Source organism: Panthera onca, chromosome B1 (genome assembly GCF_046562875.1).
Source record: "Panthera onca isolate mPanOnc1 chromosome B1, mPanOnc1 haplotype 2, whole genome shotgun sequence".
NCBI classification, from domain to species: domain Eukaryota; kingdom Metazoa; phylum Chordata; class Mammalia; order Carnivora; family Felidae; genus Panthera; species Panthera onca.
This window is the reverse complement of record NC_138342.1, coordinates 146,193,141-146,219,161: the sequence shown is the minus strand read 5'-3', so window position 1 is coordinate 146,219,161 and position 26,021 is coordinate 146,193,141. Positions and strand designations below refer to the sequence as shown.

Here is a 26,021-nt window from a genome sequence, read left to right as displayed (position 1 = left end):
GCAGTGGGCAGGGGAGGGGGGTGTCTGTGTGGCTCAGTTGGTTAAGTGTCTGATTTCAGCTCAGGTCATGATCTCATGGCTCTTGAGTTTGAGCTCTGCATCACGCTCTGTGCTGACAGCTCAGAGCCTGGAGCCTGCTTCAGATTCCGTGTCTCCCTCTTTCTCTGCCCCCACCCCAACTCGTATTCTCTCTCTCTCAAAAATAAATGAACATTAAAAAAAAAAGTAGCGAATGATCAAATAAAATGAATGATAAAAAAAATCTATCCTGGACTTTTTAGCAAGTGTTTGACTTTTTACTAAGAGTTTCATATTGGACTACTAAAATCTTTTAGGAATTCAAATGTTACCACCTCCTTTCAGGCAGTTCTCTTAGCAAATTTACAGAGTAATATTTTCAAAACATTTAAATCATTTACATGTTTTATCTATATGCTAACAGCATAATTTTTCTTTTTGAAAATAAACTGAAGTGAAACCTTGTGGTAAACCTGTGACTTCTCGCTGACAAGCGGAGGCTCTATTCTATTGCTGGAAGTATGTACATCCTGTTACTCAAGGCAACATCTATTCTCTCGTTGCTCCTTGCCTGCAAAGTATAGAAGTGGCTTTGTAACCTGAGAGACACATCTTATTTATCACCCCTCGGAGGCTGCGTGCCCCAGGCATATTGGCCTGCACTGCATAGAGCAGCAGTCAAGTGCGAGGACTGTTAGAGATATAATTAAAGGCCAAACCACACATTGTCATATAGATTTTAATAGATTTTTCTGATTAACTCATCACAGTAATCATTTTTACTGTAATGATATGCAGCTTTACTACACTAGTATAAATAAAAACAGATAAATACAGCTCTAGGCAACATCACAGATTAACAAACTAAGCATTCTTCATGAACCAAAACTGAAAACAATTATTAATAAGAGATGCTGACACCCTTGCCCATTCTCATCATACCTTCTGAAAAAGGGTACTCCAATAAGGCGCTCCACTGATTATATTGGTCAATTAATTTGCCAATTAGCCAGGCACATATATTTCATGGTCTCTAGTATTCCATCATTTGGTTGAAAAGCAGACACACCTCAACGTATCAAAAAGAAAAGTGGAATAGATAGTATTACCCAAGAAAACCACTGAATGCATTAAAGATATAACACTTTTCCTGTATTTTAGCAGTAAGACACATCAAGGGATAGAAATATACCGAGAAGAAAATTAATATCCCCCTTGAATATCCACCCTGAAATGTCAGTCTGTGAAGCAGGATGGGCAATGAAAGAAGGACCTGAAATCAAAAAGGACTCATGGAAAATAAAATCCATGTGAGGTCTGATGTTATGAAGCTATCTGCAAAGAAACTAGTTTCTCCTTTGAAGGCTTATAACTCAAGAGAACCTATTCAATAGCCAATGCTGAGGAGTTCACACTGCAGATACACTTAGGACAAGATACACGGGTAAGATACACAGAAGTATTGTTTAGAAAAGATTTCACTCTGGATGGCCAAATGAAGGGATCATTAAGAAAGCTTGAAGTTTGCCAAAGGGAGGAAATAAACTAAAATTCAAAATACTGATTTTAGGCAGATAGCAAAACTAAGAATATTCCATGAAATTCCTAAAATGTTGCTCAACTTTCAACTGTCATTCTAATATGGCTTCATGATCTAATAAAGCTTCAAGATCTTATAGATACATTATTTTTAAGAACTAGGAAGTGAAGAATCACTTCCAAAATGTAAAAACGGCTTATTGCCAGTTATGTTTCAGAAAATGTCTGTCTGCAAAAATTCATTTCCTACCAAAAATGCGTAAGCCCAGAATATTTAGGCCAGTCCTACAAGTAAACCTCCTTTGCTGATAGTGAATTAAGACCATGATCAAGACAGACATTTCCAAAAACAAAAATCCCAGACACACCCTAGGACATTTTCAACGCATCCTGCAAAACTCTGCACTGTGGATATTCAAAACAATACTCACTGATGGATGTGACAAACCCAAAGACTCAAAGGTTATGTTCATATTAAAATTTTAACTGCTACCTTTGCAGTGGTTTTCAATTTTTTTTTCTTAAAAAAGGTTAATACCATTTAACTTTTGGTTTTAATCTGCAAAGTGATTTGTCATATTTTAACTTTCTAGTTAATGAGTCAAAATGTATACAGGTCAGAAGACATAATCCAGAGGATGGCAGTGAAAGATCAGAAAAAGGTTTATGTACACATTGAATCATAGACAAATAACCAAACCTCTTTTTAAACCCTTGTTCCCATTGTAAACTTTGTTCATAACTCCATATTTGTAAGTCTGAATTAGTCTATAAAAATCACATTAAAAAGGTAAAATTATTTAAGCGCGATATTAACTGATCTGTATTTTATAAATTTTAATCCATAAAAATATAAATAAGAATGGTAAATTTTTAAGAAAAGAAATATACATTTAGTGCAAGTTATGAATTACATTTCTTCTTCAGTGTCAGCAATAAAATATCTTGAGGAAAGAAAAATGATCTAATTTCAAGGAAAAAAAAAATTCCAGTGTTTAAACATGCAATTAATTCCAGATACAGCTAAACAGAATACTTCCTTCTCTTTACTGTCAAAGCAGCAGCATTTTGTTTCTTTATGCTGAACAGTACTTGTATATTATAGTAGTTTTAGAATAGAAAATTTGCATAAGACCAGGTCACATTATCCATAAAGTCTGAGCAGGAAAAAAAACAAAAAGAAAACTGTTTATCCTTAACAAGTCAAGTTTCATTGTTGTTGATTCTGAACCACAATGCACACAAGCTGAGAGCTTTTGTTCACACTTCATTCGAGATTTTACCTGTTTGATTAGCCTTTGTTGTGGTACATGAGACAGCTCCAAGCATTCAGCGATGGTACACACTACATGGTTAATGGCACAAGAAACACTCCCTTCTTGCGATGAAACTTCAGTAAAATCACAGTACATCTCAATATGAGAAAGGACTGTTTCAAAAGGGTACACCAATTTAAAGAGGTTTTGTTGCAGCTCGAGAGAGAAAGAGAGAGGGAGAGAGAGAGAGACAGAGAGAGAAATAAAAGCTCTTCTGGAATGTAGAAAGATAATGCTTAACTATATAAGTCATGAATTAAACAGAACAGTTTTGATACAAAAGGGCAAGACCCTGCAGTCTTATAGATGGCTCAATTCAAATAATCCCTCCAGAATAGGGACTGATAATGCGTCTTTGCAAAATGTTGGAGTAACCGGCCAGGTGCTCCAGGACTGCGGCGTCCTCTCCGTTGAGGCTCAAGCCTGCACTATCACGGCACGTCCTCAGCTGAATGCATCCAGTGCAGAACCACAGGAGATGATTTGCTGCTCTTGGTTAGATGGGGAAATACCTCACTCGTCTCCTTCTCTCTCTCCTTTCCCTCCCCAAACAACTCCTCCATGCCACCAGCATTATTTGCAAACCATGTTGCAAAAGCCTGGGTTTTACATTTTCCTTTTTTTTTTTTTTTTTTTAAAGGAGGAAAAAAAAGTAGACGACTCCTTCAGGTTAAAGAGTTGTGCTATTCAACAAATGAACTTCCTCTTCTGTTTCCTCTCTCTCCTCATCTATAGAATTCAGTTGAACATTATTGAAGCGGGGTCTTGGTTTGCCGTCTGGGCCATATGACGGAGGATATCTTTTTTTGTTATAATGCCAAGGAGGCGCCTGAAAGGAATAAGCAGAAGAGTGCTATTTAAATAAAAGGGAAAAGAAAAGAAGAGCTAAATCTATAGCTAACACTTTTTGTTGACAGGAACAGAGCAAAGCAAGCATCGTGATTTTGAATTTTCAGAAAGTGTTTTACTGGTAAAGATAATTAAATTAGCCAGCAACCATCCTTTGATATAAAAGTATTATGGTCACTAATAAGACAATGTCCTTTCCACTGAGACTCTGAGGACTGCATGCCTCACTGAAGTAGAGGTATTCTGATTAATGTATGCCAACAAAAAAAGTAACAAAAAAATGGGAGGACGTATAAAATAAGAGATGACACTGATCCCATTTGAGAAGGAAAATTAATTCCCATGACATCAAGAAAGCAGTAAAATGTCTGATGACCAAATCTCAATATTCCACGGTTTTAAAACCAAACTTAATCAACTTTAAAAAATAATGTAAAGATTGCCCAGTTGTATGCAGAATCTTCATGAAAGCACATACAATTGAGATAAAATGCATATAAAATGGTCAACAAAGAACTCTAATCCCAAACTTCAGAGCCCCAAGAATAAATCTATAAGACAACCCAAGTTTCTAGTACACACATCAATGTTTTCCTCTTTTGATTTTGGCCAAAAAAGTTAAGATACAGTGCTTTTATGAAAGTCTTGGTTGTTAATGCTCACATTAAAATATAGGTGAAAAATCAAGAAGCAGTCCTAAAAGATTATTATAGGTGAAGCAGAAAGCAGAATGAATGAGTAGCTATTTATTATTCTGGTTAGTAGTTTTTTAAAAAAGGATGCATGAAACACTTGTGAAATATTAGCATACAACAGGAATACATAATCAGTTGTGTACTTAAGCAAACTGGGACAGGTTTTATATAGGTATGACAATTGCAGGGCAAAATAATTTCAGGCATTAATAGCTAAAGCCAGACGATTTTTTAGGTTATATGATTAAGATAATTCAAACTTTATCTTTAGTCATGAAACCACTAGGACATAAACCCGGTTAAAACAAATGCATTTGACCCCAAGAGCTGCTCACAGCATTCTGGAAACATCATACAAAAGGGGCACACACATAAACTAGGTACAGGTTACTAATGAAATGGCAGGACACACATTCTTGATTGTGAGGGTATGCAAGGTGTAGCAGAAGAAGAATTAATGCCAAGATCACAAATATATACAACATTACACTCTAGTTAGTGTGCCCATAAAAAAAATCTGTTTAACATTCAGCAATTGTAACATTGCTAAGCTCCATTAGCAATCATTTACGAGCTTAGATTTACCACAAGACTACCACAAGATTAGGAAACATAAAAAAAGAAAAAGGGTTCGGTGGGTTTGGTGGGGCAGACATTTTTAACCAGTCAGGCATCTTCTGAGACCGGTGTATCCACTAAGGTAGACAGACTTGTGTTTAAGAATGTCCAATGACATTTACTCATTTAACTACCAAACTGTTTACAGTTCTTAAATTGCAACCAATGATTTTGATGAGAGATGGTAACTTTTGCTTACTTCCTGTGAGTGGAATTTTACAAATATCTAAATTTATCTTACAGACATAGTTTACGAGATAGAAATGTTAACTGGCAGCATGTAGGATTTTTTTAGTTCAGCAGGTTATCTGGGAAAGAGAGAACTGAACAGTTCACAAGTTTCATGCTTCCTGACTTCTAAGGTATCTAATGAGGAGATCTGATATATCTAATCACCAAGGGTTCGACGTGTTGCTTTAGTTGCTCGAGATGCTCTAATATGTTCTTCTTTGTGATGATCCCCAAGACAATCCTGAAACAGATCATGTTATGCTAATAACTGTGAGAAATCAAAGTAAAAAAGGTTCCAATCATAATGATAAAGAATGAGAGAAAAAATAAAAACATGAACCATAAGAATGCTTTTAATGAACTTTAGAAAAATAAAAACAAAAATGATTTGAAATCCCAGGTCCCATTTGCACAAATTCTGACTTTCATAAGAGACATGATACTATTTTTAAATATTGGTGGGTTGTTTTCCTTTTTAAATTAAAAAGCAACCCTATAAAAGTTCACAATGAAGACGACTATAAAGAAAAGCAAAAAAGAAACAGTAATAATACACAGCTATAAACCTCTAAAATTTAGTTTCATTTTCAGTGTTCCTTCTTTAGAGGAAAGTATTTTTCTAATTGCTAAAAAGTTAACAATGCGGCAGCTATGATTTGGATCTACCTCAGCAGTGAAAAGGTAGAGGCTTAGCCTTAATTGTCTATGAAGAACTAAGAAATCGCTTGGATCTTACTATTATTTCATATTAAAATTGATGGCATTGTGCACTTAAAAAATGCCAACCAATATTAAAAAAAAAACAATTTTCAGGACCTGCTGAAAGCCACTTCCTAAAATAAACTAGTAAGATGTGTTTATGATTAGGGGTCAAGATGACTTTTACATTATGCACTTCATTTTCTAAATGATTATTTCTCAGTTAACCTACAAGCAAAATGATGGACATAAATTCTCACAAGGATACTTGTAAATAATTCAATTTATTAGAACAAAATCCTGGTTACTGGTTTTAGAGTGGAAGCCAATGAATTCTACTACAATATATGGCAACATAGATAATGAATGTCAAAAACCTTAGAAAGCTTTAGTCATGAAATTCTGGAAGCCCATCCAGAATGCCCTTCAGGGTAACTAGACATTTCCCTGAGGATCTAGTTAAGTCAACTTTACTATTCAACTGCCCTTGAACATTCTGACTTCTTCAAGAATGTCACCAGGGTATTTCACTTAGTCAAAGTAGTCTGGGACTAGAGATGTGTCAGTTATGAAACAGTTATTAAAGATGATGCCTGGGTGTGGGGGTGGGTAAGCAGGAAGAGCAGAGATTGGGAAAGGCAGAAATAGAGTTTCTGCTAATGCTTTCTCATTATTTAAAATAATGTACTGACTTAAGAACAAAGATAAATTGCAAAGTTCTCCGAGCATGGGAACAAATTCTCCCTCCAAAAAGGCTTAGAAAATGCACTCATGAAATAAAAAATGGATACATAAAAGAAGCACTTAATCACTCAATAGATGTTCTTCTCTAAGTGTGTGAGGGAAAATAAAAAACCAAAAAACACATCAATTCATTTTAATTTATAGCTGGAGTCAGGAAATAAATAGTTGACAATTAAATGGTTTCAGTTTAATTCTTACTCATTCTTTTCTATCCAATTATATACAGTGATTAATTTCAGTTAGTATATTAGTAAGCTCCACCAAATCACAAGATACAAAATGAGGAAAGTTACAAATTTATGAAGGACCAAATGGCAAATTTAGAGATTTACAAAGTAACCTCTATATTACAAAGTAACGGCCCTAAAAAAGGAGGACAAACGTGTATTTCCTTTCCAATGAAGAAGAGTGATTTGAGAATAAGGCCAGGTTCACTGCTACTTTATTAATTTCCGGAAGTATAAAGAAACTCAATGCAAAATATAACTTACATAATTTGCTATTTCCCTGTGGGGCTAATAAGCAATGACGTAAGTATAACAGAGCATGACCCAACATTTTCCCAAAATATGTTCCAAAAAGCACCAGTCCAAGGAGTTTGGCCCTCTTTCCTCCATTAAAAAAGAAAAAAAAACAAAAAACAAAAAAAAACTGCATGTTCAAACAAGTTTGGAAAACTATATTTCCTATCATCCCTGAGATTCAAATAATATCAACATTATAAGTTTTGAGGTATTCCACAATAAAGAAACCTCAACTGTATTTAATCCAGTAACTTCCAAACCTATATGGTCACAAAACTCTTTCTAAGCAATGCTTATTTAACATCCTGCTAGTTCCACCAACACTAAAAAGATTTTGAGAAATTCTGCTAATTAAAATATAAAATACGGGAAATATGTAACTGACATCTTTAAAATTCACAGACACACTTCCCCCTCATCTCTCTATTCTCATTTTCTACTTGCATCTACGAGTCTGGACTTGTTGCACCTCTTTCCCCAAACAGTTACTTTCTACCTCTGTGGACCCAATATGAACTATAAGATGCAGACAGTTATCCGGATCTTCACACTATCCACTAAAATACAGAAGGTATGGTTTCTTTTCTAGGTTTAAATCATTTAACTTCAAGTGAGAATAAAATGCTCTACCTTCCTTACATATTGCAAAGAAAATAAAGACCCAAGAGCTACCACTCCTAATGATCTCTTTCTTTCCCTCTCTATATATCGACTTATTTTCCTTGAAGTACAGAAATAAGGAATTATAATCAAGGTAATTAAACATATTCTTTTAGAAAAAGCTATTCCCTCACCAAAGCTTTCTTATAAACAGGCAATATCAGGTAAGATTTTAATTAGCTGTCCTCCCCCAACCCCATTATTTTTTAAGTTTTACACTGTAAGTATTTTCCTTTGTAATATTTGTGCTGCCAAAAATCTGGAAATTAAGCAGCAAAGTGAAATATGGTAACTGACCCATCCAGCTTGGTGATCACAGGTAATCATGACTAGAGAATGACATTTATATGTGTTAGCACATAAAAGGACACACCATGCCAGGCAAAGAGAATAACTGGAAGCAAGTAAAAATTGTAACAACTCAGCTTAGTTTCTAACTGAGCCATTTATAATTAAAAGGGTCCCCAAAGCAGTACAAATTCATAAACAGCTACCCCATTTAACATGTATTTATTAAGTTTTTAAACAATGAAGTTTGGTACTACTATTATTATTATTATTTTATATTTTTGTATTTATTTTTGAGAGACACAGAGAGACAGCACAAGTGGGGTAGGGGCAGAGAGAGAATGAGACACAGAATTCAAAGCAGGCTCCAGGCTCTGAGCTGTTAGCACAGAGCCCGATGCGGGGCTCGAACTCACAAACTGTGAGATCATGACCTGAGCCAAAGTCGGACAGCCAACCGACTGAGCCACCCAGGTGCCCTGGTACTATTATTTTTTTATTAAACATTAAAAGTTATCATATATCTCTTCTCCAATCAGTATCTGTGATATTTAATAATTTGAAACTTCCTGCCTTTAATCAAGAGTTTTGAACCTTCAATATAATTTATTTCACACTATTTAGAGTGATTTGATTTGATTTGATTTGATTTGATTTTTTTGAGGGAGGGAGAGAGAGAGCACAAGCAGGGAAGAGGCAGAGGGAGAAGGAGAGAGAGAATCCCAAGCAGGCGCCACACCCAGCGCAGAGCCCAATGTGGGGCTCAATCTCACAGCTGTGAGATCGTGACCGGAGCTGAAATCAAGAGTCAAATGCTTAGCCGACTGAGCCACTATTTAGAGTGATTTTAATTGGTTAGCATAGTGAAAACACTGAACTTGGATCTAATTCTCTACCTTTATATTTCTATTCCTAACCTAGTATGGCCTAATGTATTGTTCAAGAAAATTGTAGTAGTTTAAGAAATCACAAAGAAAGAAGATACACTCTACTGGTCATTAACAGTGTAAAAGCAGCAGCAAGAGATCGGGTTCTAAAATTGGAAAGATACTCGATTCCCTGAACCATGACTTACCACCCACATGACTGGGCATATTATGAAACCTCTGAGCTTCAGTGACTACACTGTAAGTCAGGGAGGCTGCCGCCCACTTTGCAGAGATATACAAAGTTAAATGAGAAACACAAAGAAGGTGCTCGATACACAAATTTCCTTCCCTTTTTTTCTTTTTTCCTCCTTTCTTTAGAAAGGGGTCATGTGTTTTGCCACTCACATATTTTGTACAAACCATTTTTCTTTTTAAAAAAACCTGCTGTGATTCTCTAAAGTGTTTACTATTTCAACCAGTTTCAGGCTGTGCAGGCTTATGCATAATCAAGAGTACCTTTGTTTCTCACTTCTAGCCTTCCCGTTATCAGCCTTCAGATAAAACAATGTTCTTAAGTATTTAACTAGGAACAGTAATGTGATGGAAGCAAAGGGGACTAGAGAGAGGGAGCAGGCGGGGAAAGAGACCCCAGGTGCAGGGGGAGAGGGGAGCAGAGGCAGTGAAGCAGGAGTGCGTCCGCTGAGCAGCCCGTAGATACCATCCCCACTGTGTCCCTTTGATATCTGCCAAGCAAAACTTGTCAATATCCTACCCTGGAGAAACACTGGTAGTTCATGTGGAAAGGACAAATAAATTAATCAACTTACACATTTTAAATACATGAGTGTTTGTCATTAGCAGTTTATATAAAAGATTTCTGGACGGAAAAGGTAGAGAAGAGGAAACAAATATTTGCCAAAGGAGGATTTAAGCTAATTTACAAATTTAATTATATATTATTTCCCTCATTATATGATAAGTAAAATAATGGCTAAAATAGCGAGCAGCAAAATATCTAGAAAGTTTCTATTGAACTAGAAAGTTATATTAAAAAATGAAATACTTACAAAAAGAAAACAGGTTTTTCTCTACTCCGTACAGGTTAGGTCCACTCCTCCTCTAATAGAGGAAATACTCTAAGCTCAGTGTGCATGTTGGAGGTGTTTCAGAACCTCTTTGCCAACTCTGAAGTGTTCCTGACAAATACTACTTTATGTTTTGGCAAAGATCTGGCAGTTGACAATGTTTTTATTCTTGGTAAGTGTCAATTTGATCAATACTGATCCTGTAATTATAATAACCACACTAAAAAAATAGACCTTCCCACTCGGAAGCTGACTTACAGTCCTTCCTAATAACTGAATTTGAATTCCACTAAACAGTATCATAAATTCCAGTAAGCGAACTGATTTCTTTCACCAAACTTACCCATTGTGAGTTACAAGGCATTGCCTCAGACCCAGCTTTCGGAAAATATCCACCACTATCTCCATTGGGGTGTGATCTGTCACTGTGAAAGGGCTCATGTCAAGAATGCTCCGAAGCTTCAATGGCCGAGGACTTTCTGCCGGAAGAGATGGGGTGTGCTGCGCAAAACACACACGAGAACTGCCCACAATGCCTTCTTGTTTTTTTCTAGCACTTTCTGAAAAGAGATAGAGAAGACCAAAACTTAATTTGTTTAGGGGTAATCTTTCTGGGAGACTTTAAAGAATAAATAAATGTATCCCATGACTTTTGGTCCCTTCATTTTTTCCTATCTTCTACCCCAAGAAAGGAATCAGCTGAAAACTGATTTAGTAATTTCTTATATTTGACAGAATTAGAATACACCAATAACAAATCATCTTCATGTAAATAAAAAATATTTTTAGTACATCAATTTTCTTCACTGGGGCTGAAGCCGTTTTCTAACTTTGGGGGACAAGGAAGCATGTTTGAAATATGGTTTTTAAAACCTGCACAAATTATGAGAGCATAGTTTATCATAGGAAGCCATCATCAAGCACTGGGTATTGTATGGAAACCAATTTGACAATAAATTTCATATATAAAAAAAAAAAGGAAAAAAAAAAGGAAGCCATCATCAAATAACACCTGCCTGTGTTAAAATGTCACTCATCCTGCAGAAGTGGGGCTAACGTGAGTTTCACTCTTAATTCTGACTATGTTGCATATACTCCAACCTCTGTGAATCAGCTAGTTCTTTCTCTTTTCTAATGTTAAAGTTTCATTTTCTGGGTGAGTATGAACATCAATAGGTGGGTTTAAACTACAATTATGCACATAATGGACGCACTTATTTATTTATTTTTTTTTGGTTTTATTTATAAGGGCTCTGCTCATTTCTCTCTCTAGTGTGGCTCTGCTTCAAGTGCTTCTGTTTGCTGCCACTTCCACTCCTACTTTTGAAAGTGCCAGACAAGAAGGGGTAAAGATACAGAAAACTGCACAACAGAGATCACAGGAGGAAAAAGGAAACTCATGAAATGGAGAGAATACAAAAATAAAGAGCTTTATGTTTCTATTTGGAGTTAGTATGTATTCAAAACGTTCACAAATATGCTATTTGCTATACTAAACATATTTTGAACATGAATTTTGCTACAAAAATACTTAAGCCAAAATAAGAAGCATCAGTCCCAAGTTAAGAAGCAGATACAGAATTCATAAACAAATACTACAATTCTTTTTACTCCTTCTGACCTCTAAAGCCTTATTTAACTGTGTTGTGACACATTCAGGTAGGAAGGCGCTAACTGAAGTTCTAATGGCTAATACTTACTAACCCACCTTAAAAACATGATAAAGGCATGGAAAAGAAGAAATCCCATTTGCAAATGATGTAAATGATTTTTGAAAAATGCTCTTTAGGTTGCTCTTAACCCATAGAAGCCTCTGACTAATGACCTGTTAATGGTGGAGTATAAATACTATTATCATATATGACAGATATTCTGAGTTAAAACCAAGCCCACTCATCAAACTTAAATACCTTAAAATAACAAATATTCTATCATGAATATAGCATGAAAATATGCTATAGACTGTTTAAATAAATCATTTAATGACAAAAGTTTCAGAAAATTTTAGAAAAAGTCATTAACCTAATTTATTTTTTAATTTATTGGAATGTTCCTTTGAAATAACAAGGCACAGGCTAGTGAACATTCAGCCTGACTTAAATTTGTCATTTAAGTGAATACAGTAACTATTTTAACAAGCATCATTTACTGAATACTTACAAAGTGTCAGGACATCTGCTAGGTTTGTTTTCCTTTGTTTGAAAAAAACAATTTTTTGAATGCCATCCAAAGGCTTTTGAAGCAGAAAATATCATCATAGTTTTCATTTTCTGATATGATTCAGACAGTTTCTTAAAGTGTGCATGCAGGAAAGAGTTACACTTCCAGGAGAATGGAAATGGTTCTTTTCTAACAAAATGTCCAAATGTAAGTAATTACCTTTTTCCCCACAAATTTTATGTCTTATTTTTCCCATTCATGTTAATATACTCTCAAGGGCTTGACTTCTCAAAACTTCTCAAAAAAGAATTGACTTTTGTATTGACTGTATTGACTTGTATTGTATTGACTGTAGAAAGCAAAAAGGTCTCTAAATCTACAAAATGGTATTTCAACTAACCAAGCAGGTATAAAGTTTATTTTAACTACTATAAAGAGATAAACAAAAAGCTTGCTTGCAATGCACATTGTTGAGTAAACTGTATTTTAAGGTTTCTAAGGTTGATAATATTGCTATGGAAGGGGAAACCTTTAATGAATTAGTTCTCCTAGGTATGCAAGCCAAAGCTTTATTCCGCAGAAAAAATCTTGAGGGGACAGGAGAGTATAATTAAGGGAAGAGTCTGTCACTGTGTCACGTACCATACTACTGTGTTCAAGATGTCAATGATATTTAGGCTTTCATACACTGAGAATCTCCCTGTAAAACTTACAGCTCCTATTACATAAATAGAAATGAAAAAGTGTATTTTTATGACTCAAGTTGGAAAATAGGAAAGACTATTCACACCATAAATGTTAAATATGCTTCATTTTAAACAAATCTATAAAACATCCAGCCTCACTTAATCTTGACACAAAAATGCAGGAAGAAATCTCTCCATTTGAACTAAACTTTAACACAGCAAACTGTCATTCACTGCTTGTGCGAGTACATGGCATAATCACTACTTGGTGCAATAGGAAAATATCTTACGACATTACAAATGCACCTAACTCTCTGATCCAACTTTCTACTTCTAGTAATTTTTGTCCATTTGCACATAGGCACAGAGTCAAAAATAGGAGATTATCAAATATATGAGGGAGCAATTTCTATCATAGCAGAAAATTGTAAACGTCTTAAATGTCCATCAATGAGGAACTGATTTTAGAAATCATGATGTATCCCATGGTACATCTACTTCAAGAAATACTATGTAGCTTAAAAGAATAGAATGAAGAAACTTTACATACTCATTTGGGTAGATGTCTAAGAAAACATTGCTTAGTGAAAACAAAAAACAAAAAAACAAAGTACACATGTATTGGATAGCATGACACAGTTCGTTTAAAAAGATATATATATAAGTATAGAATAATATCTACAGAGTACATAAGAAACCAAAGAGATGGCTGCCTACAGAGAGTTAAATGGATAACTATGAGGTCAAGGGTGAGTGAGATTTTTCACTGTATACTTTTTAATCTTCTTGAATTTGAACTATGTGAATATACTACCTATAAATAAACATTTTAAAATGATGAAATGACACAAAAGTATAGTTTATAAATAAATTATGGGAAAATTGTTCTTTCAAAATCTTGAGTTTTCCTGGGGTGCTGGGTGGCTCAACTGGTTAACTGTTCAACTTTGGCTCAGGTCATGATCTCACGGTTCATGAGTTCCAAGCTCCACATTGGGCTGAGCCTGCTTCAGGCTCTCTGTCCCCTTCTGTCACCCTTCCCCCACTTGCCCTCTCTCTCAAAAATAAATAAACATAAAAAAAAACAAACTTGGTCTTTCCCAATCCTGGATATAGTATATAGCTTACCACTTACTCAAGCATTCTTTTTTTGTCTTTCATAAAGTATGTCATATAAATACATATAAATTACATATTATATATATTTAATTAATTTATATATATATTTGATTAATTAAATTTAATATATGTATATATTTAAATGTTCATTTATTTTGAGAGAGAGAGAGAGACAGGGAGAGAGAGACAGGGAGAGGCAGAGAGAATCCCAAGGCAGGCTCTGTGCTGTCAGCGCAGAGCCTAATGCGGGGCTTGATCCCACAAACAGTGAGATCATGACCTGATCTGAAATCAAGAGTCAGAAACTTAACCAAGTCTCCACATTATGTTATATTATATTATATTATATTATATTATATTATATTATATTATAGTATATTATAGTATATTATAGTATATTATAATTTTTTAGTTTTTTTATGTTTATTTATTTGAGAGAGACAGCATGAGCGTAGCAGGGGCAGAGAGATTGGGAGACACAGAATCTGAAGCAGGCTCCAGGCTCTGAGCTATCAGCATAGACCCCGATGTGGAGCCTGAACTCATGAACTGTGAGATCATGACCTGAGCCAAAGTCAGACACTCAACTGACTGAGCCACCCAGGCACCCCTTATCTTATGTATTATACATATATACAAAGCCTCACGGACAGGTCTATTTTTCTCATTCAAAACTGTAAACTCTATGAAAATGTACATGGGTAAACATGTAAGGTATGTTTTAAAAGTCATCATGTGAAACGTTTCTGATGGCATGTCTAAAGTACATCTATTCCCTTAAACTGACATTATCTACTATCACAATATTCTGTTTCAAGACAGTAACAATACTTTGAAAAACATATCCACAGAATCAGTGGGAATATGAGTAATTCTTAACTTTGACCACTTTATCTTTTAAAAACCTTGTTTTCCTTTAAATTTCTATATAAATTCCAGAATTCTGACCTTTTTCTTTTCTTTGGCTGGCTACCATTAAAACCTAAAGAATAGAAATCTGAACAATGAAATTCTTCTGTGATTGTAGGTTTGGCCATGGTACTAGATTAGAAGCTGAAACACTTAAATACAAGAGCCAAGTGTGACCACATACTTCGCCCATTCTGGCAAATATTCTATTGCCTACAGCAAAACTTGGAATGATGAGATTGCTACTCTTTAAAAAACTCTTACAAAGCTGTAGGCTTTTCCTTAACTGTAAGGATATTTTCTGTAGGCTCCTTTGTTTTGATAACTCTTATAAACTGAGTATTTGCATTTCCATTCTGATTTAAGAAATAATCCTAGACTAGATATCTTCCCTCTTCAAATGGCACAAGAATTAAAATCTTTCACAATCCTTTTGCAGTGGCCAAGAGATAAGCTGTAGAGGACTCAAAGGAACAAAGGCATGACATTTGCAGCTTAGGGTCCTTTACTAAAAACTGGGGAGTATGAAAGCAACAGCTTCATGAAAATATCATTTATCACCTTTGGGGGTTGGGAGAAGAGAGGGAAAGGAATCGGATTGAATAGAAATGGTCTTACTACCCTCCTCATCAATACTGCAGGACTACAAGATAAGGAGAAAAATAAATTTTGGAGGAAAACAATTGTTTACTCCTCATAAAAAGTTTATCTCCATATGTGGAATTTAAGAAACAAAACAGATGAACATAGGAGAAGAGAAGAAGAAATAAGACAAAAAGAGAGAGGGAGGCAAACCATAAGAGACTCTTGAATACAGAAAACAAACAGGGTTGTTGGAGGGGAGGTAAGTGGGGGGATGGGCTAAGTGGGTGATGGGCATTAAGGAAGACATTTGTTGGGATGAGCACTGGGTGTTATACATAAGTGATGAATCACTACATTCTACTGAAAACACTACACTATATGTTAACTAATTTGGATTTAAATAAAATTTAAAAAATAAGTAAAAACAAAACAAACCAAAACAACAGTTTACTTTATCCCCAAGAAATAGCATACTATGGCTAATGCCTTTAAACATTATTTGTAGGAATATCAGCACATAATACAATAGGACTTATATACTTTTCAACACAGTATTTCACCAAAAAATAAAATCTCAATGATTTTTCACTTTAACGTAGGTATTACAGAGGCGCCTAGGTGGCTCAGTAGATTGAGAGTCTGACTTCGGCTCAGGTCATGATCTGGCAGTCCCTAGGTTCAAGCCCCATACTGGGCTTGCTGCTGGCAGTGCAGAGCCTGCTTTGGATCCTCTGTCCCCCAATCTCTCTGCCCCTACCCCCCTCACTCTTGCTCTCTCTCTCAAAAATAAATATTTAAAATAAAAAAACAGGGGCGCCTGGGTGGCTCAGTCAGTTAAGCGCCCAACTTCAGCTCAGGTCATGATCTCGCGGTCCCTGAGTTCGAGCCCTGCATCGGGCTCTGCTGACAGCTCAGAGCCTGGAGCCTGCTTCGGATTCTGTGTCTCTCTCTCTCTGACCCTCCCCCATTCATGATCTGTCTCTCTTTGTCTCAAAAATAAATAAACATTAAAAAAAAAATTAAAAAAATAAAATAAACAAATAGGGGAGCCTGTGTGGCTCAGTTGGTTAAGCATCAGACACTTGGTTCCGGCTCAAGTCATGATCTCATGGTTCATCAGTTCAAGCCCCGTATTGGGTTCTGTGCTGGCAGCGAGGAGTCTGCTTGGGATTCTCTCTCCCTCTCTCTGCCCTTTCCCCTGTCGCTCTCTCTTTCTCTCTCTCAAAGTAAATACGTTTAAAAAAAATTTTTTTTAAAGACTAAAAAAATAACAAAGTTGCTACATTACATGTTACTATTGTAAACTTAAATCCAAAAACTGAAAAAGGAAAATATTGTGAATCTGATATGAAACAGACCAAAGATGAAATTTTTCAAAGTTTGCATTCAAATAAGCCAATATTAAGTTAATATAAGAATGTATTTACTGGGATGCCCTGGCACTTGCTAGGCCATATATTACATGCTACTACAAACAATATTAACAAGGCTTATCTGAGTGGGAAAAGAATCTGACTCCAATCTCTGATAACAATGCCAAATCAAAAGATAAAACTGTATTTAGTGAGAAAACAATTCACAAATTCCTTTCCTAAAGAACATAAGACTTTCAGGGACATAAATAAAATATACTCTTTACCCCAACACACCCAACCAATTAAATATTATTGTTTTCCTTTCCTCCAGAAATCCATTATATGTCTTTATCTATCTAGATATATAGATTCCATAGATACACGATATAGATACAGACAGATGTATATGTGTGTCTGTATTCTTAAAAAAGGGTACCTATTGCAATTGTCAGGTCTCTTCTGAGGGCAAATCCCACTAATCGTTGAGATTCTTTTGACATTATGACAGGAAAGCCATTGTAGCTGGTTTCATTAATCATGTTTTCTATATCATCCACTGTCATATTGTCCTGTGTCAGGACAGCTAAGGGAGGATCGTTCCTTCGAGGTCTCATGACGTCAGCAGCCAGGGTGGTATGAGTGAATTCTTCTTTTGCATCCAAGAAAGGGTATCCATTTAACCGGATGTGTGCTTCATAAATGCCTTCCCTACCAAAAGCATCACCAACCCATTTACTGGTCATTACTGCAGCCATAAGGGGAACAATATATTCCAAGCCTCCAGTGAGCTCAAAAACAATAACCACCAGGGAGACAGTCATCCTTGTCACGCCACCTGAAAAACAATAAGCACCACGGGTCAAGGAGGACAGGACAGGTCAGTGGAACTGTTCTACTAGGCAGTTGAACACAAATTGTAAAAAGAACTCAGTGAAAAAGATAATCATCGAAAACTACTCCTCCTCTTTTAGGACAATTATCACTGTTTTAATAAGATCTAGAGAAACATCAATTTTCTTTGTTAAACACAAGACTATTAAAATAACATTTCAAAACCTGTTTACTTCACAGTAAACAGCCAACTGAAACGAATTTGCCATTTTGGTTTATTGCTATAGCAAAGATATAATTCCACTCTTATAAAAGCTGATTATTAATTAAAGAATTTGGTGAAGCTTATCATAGCTATCTTGCTTACTACCACATTACAAATAAAGCTCCTATGTGGGTAGAATATTAATACATTTCTCTCCCCTAAATCTTTTCAAAATGAGTAAAATATTTTGGTGCTTTGTGATTTATGTTAACAGTGTAATATCCTCTCCCTTAGAAAACTCATCTATTCATTTACCCAAACCATCATTCTTTTTTTTTTTTTTTTTTTTTAATTTTTTTCATGTTTATTTTTGAGAGACAGAGAGTGAGCAAGGGAGGAGCAGAGAGAGAGGGAGACACAGAATCTGAAGCAGGCTCCAGGTGCTGAGTTGTTAGCACAGAGCCCCACAAGGGGCTCAAACTCACGAACTGCAAAATCATGACCTGAGCCGAAGTTGGATGCTTAACCGACTGAGCCACCCAGGTGCCTCCCAAATCATCATTTTGAACTATCACCTCTATGCTCATGTCTCCTAATCCACATCTTTCTCCTTCCTGTTGCCATTGTCCCATGTCTCCAACTATGCATACCTTATTGCTGTGCTTGTCTTGTTTTCCAACTGTAAAAAGACTTGGGATGACCCACTGTCACAAAAAATACCACACATTTAAAACCAAAGTCCTCTTCTTCCCCAAAGAGCTACCCATTCCAGCCAGCACAGCACCATGTTCTTCTTGACAACCTAGATAGTTATTCCGGGTTCATCCTTTACTTGAATCCAATACCTAGACTCTCACCTAGTCTTATCTGATTTGCTTTGCAAAATATCCATCTATTGGTCCCTTCTCAATATTGTCACTATTACCAAACTAGTCCAGACTCTCAAGACTTTGTTCCTTAATTTTAATACTATTTTATCTTACCTCCTTGACTCCAAGCCCCATTACCTTTAATCTACTTTATAAGCCATGTTCCCAGGTTAATCTTTCCTAAGTACTACTTTCATCATGTTGCTCCTTTGCTCAAAAACCTACCAGGATTCGCCAGTTCATACTGTATAATTAAGCTTAAACTCTTCCTTTTTGCTTTTTAACCTAAAAATAGAAGGGAGAAAGAACCTACTACGTATTACACATCTACACTATGCCAGGCATGTCCTAATCAGTTCACAGAGAATTTTGTTTTGAACTCAAGTAACTTATTTTACCTGGCACTGTGCTAACAGCTTTACATGCATTTTATCTCATATAATGCTCAAAACAACTGTAGGAGATTAGTGGTTATTATTTCTATTTTAAAGATATGAAAATAAAAAATCAAAGTAAAGGAACATTCCCAAAGTTGTCAAGTTACAACTGCCAAAGCCACGATTCTGCCACAGATACGACCTATTCCAAATACAAATTCATCCTGACACAGATGATTGCCTTTTCATAACCTGGCTCTTTCTCACTAATCCAACTTCATTTCCCAAAAGTATCCAAAATGCACTCTCTGCTTCAATAGTATCAGTATCCTTAAATTTATTCCAATTCCTTCAATTTCACACGATTATATTCCTCAACAAAATCCTCTTCTTTAAATCCTACTAGTTTTCTGAAATAAAGCTCCTGTTCTACCCTTACCTGAACTACTTCAGCTCTCTTTTCCTCTAGTTTCCTACACTGTCATAGACTCAGTACTATATATAATTATTGTATATTTCTTACTACTGTTTCTCAGTTTTGGTCTTATCTTCCCTTCCCAATCTGACTGTAGTTGAAGTGTGGGCCCATGTTTTACACTTCTTTGTGTATCACTCACTGCACCTAGCACAGCACTTTACAGAAAGTGGACAACTAATAAATCACCGCTACTGTGGTGAAAATGTCCTGTCCTTCACTTTAACTTGATAGCATTCTTTTGGAGATCAATAATTACAGATTTGTGATTCACTGAACAAAAGTAAGTCAAAATACCAACTATTTAATATCATAACCAAAATTCGACATTTAAATTTTAAAATAACAATTTTTCATATCCAAGAGGACAACAGACTCTTAAGTATTTAATGCAGTTACTTTGTTTTGCTTTTCGTTAAAACAGTTTTTAATTTTCCTATAAATGCACCTTAAATCAAAGAGGGCTGGTAAAGAACTCTTTCTTTACAGCTAACTATAAATCACTGCAGAACCAAATGTTCAGCTTTGCTAAAATGTTAATCTCAGGAACCATGCTATAGTTGTTATAGGTAAGCCAAGATCCCTGACAATGAAAAAACCAAAAATCTCCCTGACAGGATTCAAACTAAGCCTATGTTGTACTGAGATGTTTTCTGTCACAAAGCATTACATGATGTTTAAAAGATGCTAACTACCATTAAGTTTTTGTATTAACAAATATTTAGAGCAGGCAAAATGAAAACTATTACTACATAAAAACTATATAATAGTGGTTTCATTTCTGTTAAAACATTCTCTTCCTCCATCCTGTACCGACCGCCCTCACCCCCCTCACCAATTAAGCATAAATGTGCTCCCACACTCGCTCTCTTCTCTCTCAGATTCACAAACATCCATACACAGACACAGTTACGTTACCTAAGCACGCAGCAGCACCAACCATGGCATAAAGGCCAGGTGTAATGCAATCAGCTCCAACCTCACACCATTCCTTAAAGATAAACCAGTCATGGTGAAAATACGCAAGCTGTTCCACTGCAATCCCCACAATCCTTCCGGCAATCGCACCAATGGCCATGCTGGGAATGAACAAGCCAGACGGAACCTGTAACAAAACCACAGTGCTTAAGGGGACAGAGATCCTCTGCTTATATGCTCGGAACCTAAATTATGGATTTCTAACTAACACTTTAGATTCTTTTCACGTTTTATTTATATAGCAAAATCCTAGTACAAATAAAACTACAGCAAAATACTGTTCTAATGGTACCTTCGTAATTCTGTGATTTCAGTTACAAAGTAACAGATAACATTCTCTAAACCAACCTAAGGGTTATTCATCCTTTAGCTCCTTAATGCCAGTCCCTAACACGATTTTCATTAATTCATGGTGAAACGGGGAAAGGAAAAAAAAGGACAATATGAAGCATTTTTCATTAAACTGAATCAATTTAGTGTGAAGTACTGTCCTTTACTCCATGATTCTATCCTCCCTACATATTTGTTGTTTACCAAATGAAAAAAATATTAGATGCTATTCCTCAAGTAGTACAATGTAAAGAGGACAAGCTTATCAGGTCCTTCAATATTTGTTTAACGATATATACGTACATACATATATATATGTATATATATATATACATATATATATATACACACACACATATATATATGGCAAAGAGTATGTATCAATTAAATGTAATGAAAAAAATAGGAATAGTAGATACCTTAAGCGAGATCATTTAAGGATTAAAATACTAATAGCTCTAAAATGTTACAGAAATGAAATAAGCTGAGCACAAAATAATGGCATGTGAACACTGCATTAGGATCATTAAAAGGTTATCCAAATAGAAGAGATCAAAATATGTTTTACACTCTCCTGTTGATTAGGATCCTTCAGCCAGAGCACAGAGCGAGGTGGGACTTAACAAAGACCTGACAACTGTCTCCAGCTTCCTGTAGCTCAACTAAAGATGAGAAAGTTGGGATTTGCAGAAAATCAACTTACTGTAGAAACAGGAGCTTTAACAGCTGCTTTAACTTGATTCACTATGATTAAACATTTTAAACTTCAAGGTTTTTCTATTATTTAACTGTTATAACCAGTGGACTAAATAGAGAACAACAGAAGAGACAGAGACCACATTTCAAAAACCATCATTACAATTTTGTTGAAATTAAGCTGTTATTCCACATAATCTACATCTGTGAAAGCATATAATCACTAGTGAATGTTAACTTAAGGAACAAGGATTAGCTGACATCGGATTCCCTACATACAGCACTGACAGCCATATAAGAGAATTATATTTACTGGCAAATCACTAATTAATAAATATTATTCTTTTATAAATTCAAATGAAGCAACATCCCAGGGCATTAGGCCTAGCTCCCTTAAATCCTTGATGGAAAAAGACATGGTATTCATAGGCTAGTAATTTAACTCTGAGTCTGCAGTGTCCTTTCAAGCTAACACCCTATAGTAATATGATAGGTGGAATAATGGCTCCCCAAAGATATCCCTATCCTAATTCCTGTGAATGTGTCATGTTATACAGTAAGGAAGAATTAAGGGTGCCGGTAAAATTAAGGTTGTTAATCAGCTGACCTTAAAACAGGAAATTATCATGGGTGCCTGAGTAGCTCAGTTGGTTAAGTGTCTGACTCTCAGTTTTGGCTCAGGTCATGACCTCACAGTTTTGTGAGTTCAAGCTCCACATGGGTCTTTGCAATGACGGTGCAGGGCTTGCTTGGGATTCTCTCTGCCCCTCCCCTACTCATACTGCCTCTCTCTCAAAATAAATAAATAAACTTAAAAAAATTTTTTTAAACAGGAGATTATCCTGGATTACTTAAGTGGGCTCAAAGTAATTACAAATGTTTTTTTAAATGTGGAAGAAAGATTTAGAATAGCGTCAGAAAAATGAAGATAAAAAAAGACTTGACTACCCATTGCTGGCTTTGAAGATGGGAGAAGGGGGCCATGAACCAGGGAATGTGGGAAGCCTCTAGAAGGCTGGAAAAGGCAAAAAAAAAAAAAAAAAGCTAGACTCCATAAATCCATGTGAACACCTTGATTTTAGCCCAGTGAGACCCATTTTGCACTTCTGATCTCCAAAACTAAAATAAACTTGTGTAATTTTAAGCCATTAAGTTTGTGGTAGTTTAAAACAATCATGGGAGCACCTAAATGGCTCAATCGGTTAGGCACCTGACTTCGGCTTGGTCATGATTTCACAGTTCATGGGTTCAAGCCCCATGTCAGGCTCCGTGCTGACAGCTCAGAGCCTGGAGCCTGTGTCGGATTCTGTGTCTCCCTCTCTCTCTCTGTCCCTCCCCCGTGCTCACACTCTGTCTCTCTCTCAAAAAAACAAAAGCAAAACAAAACAAAAAAGGCACACATTAAACAATAAAAAAATAAAACATGATCATAAATTCCCTAACACTGCTCCAATTAAGAGGTAGGTAGGCCTCTGTGACAGTCTGGACAAACAGAATGCAACAGAGGCATGCTGCATGACTTCTTTGGCTAGGTAAGAAATGGTCCCCTTGGGACACTTGCTTTTAGAATCTTGAGCAACCATGTAACAAATCCAAATGCTCTGAAGGCACCATGCTGGAAAAACCAGAGAGAGAGAGAGAGAGAGAGAGAGAGAGAGAGAGAAATGTTTCAAGAGCCAGACGTTCTGAATCTTCCTAGCTTGGGTGTTAGCCATGTCTGATGACATGTATGATAGGCCACAAACAAAACATGCTCAAGTTGAGTCCTTCCCAAATTGCTGACCTAATATCAAGAGCAAAATAGTTCTCTTAAATTGCCAGGTTTTGGGGTGATGTGTTACACAGCAACAAATAACCATGCTCAGCAATATAACCAAAGGAATTCTTTTTTTTCCCATTATTTAAAATGAAACCCAAAAGATAAGAACTTTTTTCAGCCTACATTTATGAAATAACCACTTTTAGATAAACATTCACTGCTCATTTCACATAAAAGTTTTGAACATGCCAAGATTACTTAAATAGCACCTCACATCAGTACTTACCTTGATACCAAAAGTGAATACTGTCATTATAATTTTAAATATGAGTGCTAAGCATAACTGCCATATAGCTGAATATACTCCCAGGCCTGCTGGACGATCAGGAATATCATCAACAATTTTACTGGCATTCATGTCATTTCTGTAGTCACAAAGAGAAGAGGATTCCAGAGGACCACAGTCTGTAAAAAGCTCTTTGATCAGCTCACTGGTGTTGAGCCTGGTATATGGATTAGGGAAGGCTATCACCGCAGTAATGGCAGCAACAACAATGACTTCAAGAACAGGATACTTTCCAAATTTGGTGGATTTGCGTCGACGACACCAGGCAATATTTGCCCTAATGAAGAAGGCTCCCCAAAGCCCGCCAAATACCCCGAGGAGAATAAAAGGAAACAGTTCAAAAAGGTACCACGGTGTATGATACTCCACATAAAAAAGGACCAGACGGCTATTACCAAATGGATTGATGGATCTTAAAACAAATGCAGCCACTAAAGCAGCAAAAAAGGATCTCCATAAAGTTTTAAGAGGAAAATAATAGCTAACCTAAAAAAAAAAAAAAAAAAAAAAGGAAAAGAAAAATTAATGCTAGAATTTTAAGATGTTTCCAATATGGTATAACTTGAATGGCGAATATCATAGTCTAATTTTTGTTGCAGCTAGAATTTACATATAATAGATTTTACTGTGGTAAGAAAAAGATTGATGTTTAATAACTTTGGCTATCACATCATTATAAATTCACAATATCAACTGGTCAAAAAATGTCTAATAATTACTTCAGACACATCATTTTTTTTATTTTCAAAATGAGTTTCACCTCCAATTCAATCATGTAGAGTGAATAAATACATCACCACCAATTCCTATGAGCTCAAAAAGAAGTATTTGCCTCTTCTATATTAAAAATGAAAGAATGCAAACAATGGGAAAAGTAAATTTTAAAACATTCCCAGTCACATTTTTGTGTAAACATGTAAAAAGTCTTGAGAGAACAAAAACAAACTACACCAGTGACACAACTAAAATCATCTTCTTAAATATCAATCACTGCCACAGAAATAATCATACAACAAAAACTCACAAAAACACATTAGGAATTGATTAAGTATTTTTAAAATAAAAACATGGGCTATAATTTAACAAATAGTGGTTAAATATTTTCTGTTAAGTCAAATTCACTTCTGCTTACTTTTAAATATGTCAACAAAGTTAAATTTTAAATGACCACTAATATTTATACAAGAATAATATTTTTAAGACTTTTCTCAAGGTAAAGAACATGTGTAATGTATTACTCTTTATGTAAGAATACGTGAAAAATAACTTTATGAAATTAAATCTTTGTTTTTAAAACAAAGTCTGCATCTCTTACACTAGTTACAAAACTGAAATGTGTGCCAAAATACATTTGTAATGGTAATTATACATAATTTTAATTGCTGTATTTTTTTACCTACCTCTTCCAGGCTAAAAAGAACTCCTCCAATTGGTGCACCAAAAGCTACAGAAACACCTGCAGCTGAGGCAGCTGATAGCACCTAAAAAGAGGATTTGGCTTATTTCATATAGTCTTATAAACTCAAACATATCAAATAAAAATTCTTTATGTTGCTTGAATTTTTGAAATGCCTCTTCTGAATTTAACTTGCATGTCCACCCACCGCCCCAAACAGAGGCAAATATTTATTTCCTCTAAAAAGGTATTTTTTTCTCTTCTGCTTTAGTTGAAAGGTCATTCATATATTCAATATTCAGTCAAAAAACATTGATGTGAGATAACTACTGTTTTCTAAATCCTACTAAAATATCCAGAGAACTTAAAACCTATTGAGTTTCCTTATTTTCACTACTCTAAATCCTGTGACAATACTACAACTGCCAATATGGAAAACATCATCTAAAGCACAATGGCTACCCTTTATGACACAGTCTTTCCAACTAGAAGCCTAACAATAAAGTTAAAGAAGACAAAAATATCCACAAAAGCTCTTACAGATCCTCTCTTCAGCTCCCCCAGACTATCACTTGGACATTGCCCACTTTCCACCAGTACGAAGTCAACTACACAAATAAGTTCACTAAACATTTCATGTTGTAATTATTTTCCTAAGAGTCTAATTATTCCTTTCACTATTTCATTCCAGTAAATATCTGAGGCTATCAAAACATTTTCACAAATGGTCAAGTTTTACATTTCTGAAAAAGAAACTGGAAATAATAAAAATTAAATTATATACAGTTAAGAACATGATCTCCATTGTCA

The 26,021-nt window shown here is 35.5% G+C and overlaps 1 protein-coding gene across 4 annotated transcripts in view; it reads right to left on the bottom strand.

The window, feature by feature from the left end:
• Positions 1-741: 741 nt before the first annotated feature.
• CLCN3 (Cl-/H+ antiporter 3) overlaps positions 742-26,021 on the bottom strand; it is a 96,905-nt gene continuing 71,625 nt past the window's right edge. For 2 of the 4 annotated variants that reach the window (XM_078445607.2, XM_078445608.2), the window contains 7 exons: positions 25,216-25,296; positions 23,756-24,301; positions 20,625-20,811; positions 17,386-17,784; positions 10,479-10,695; positions 5,432-5,507; positions 742-3,702 (listed from right to left, as the gene is read on the bottom strand). In XM_078445607.2, coding sequence (XP_078301733.1) covers positions 3,544-3,702; positions 5,432-5,507; positions 10,479-10,695; positions 17,386-17,784; positions 20,625-20,811; positions 23,756-24,301; positions 25,216-25,296 — 1,665 coding nt within the window. In that variant the 3' untranslated portion in view covers positions 742-3,543. The remainder of the gene's footprint in view (positions 3,703-5,431; positions 5,508-10,478; positions 10,696-17,385; positions 17,785-20,624; positions 20,812-23,755; positions 24,302-25,215; positions 25,297-26,021) is intronic. The other 2 variants (XM_078445609.2, XM_078445610.2) reach the window with 1 other exon arrangement.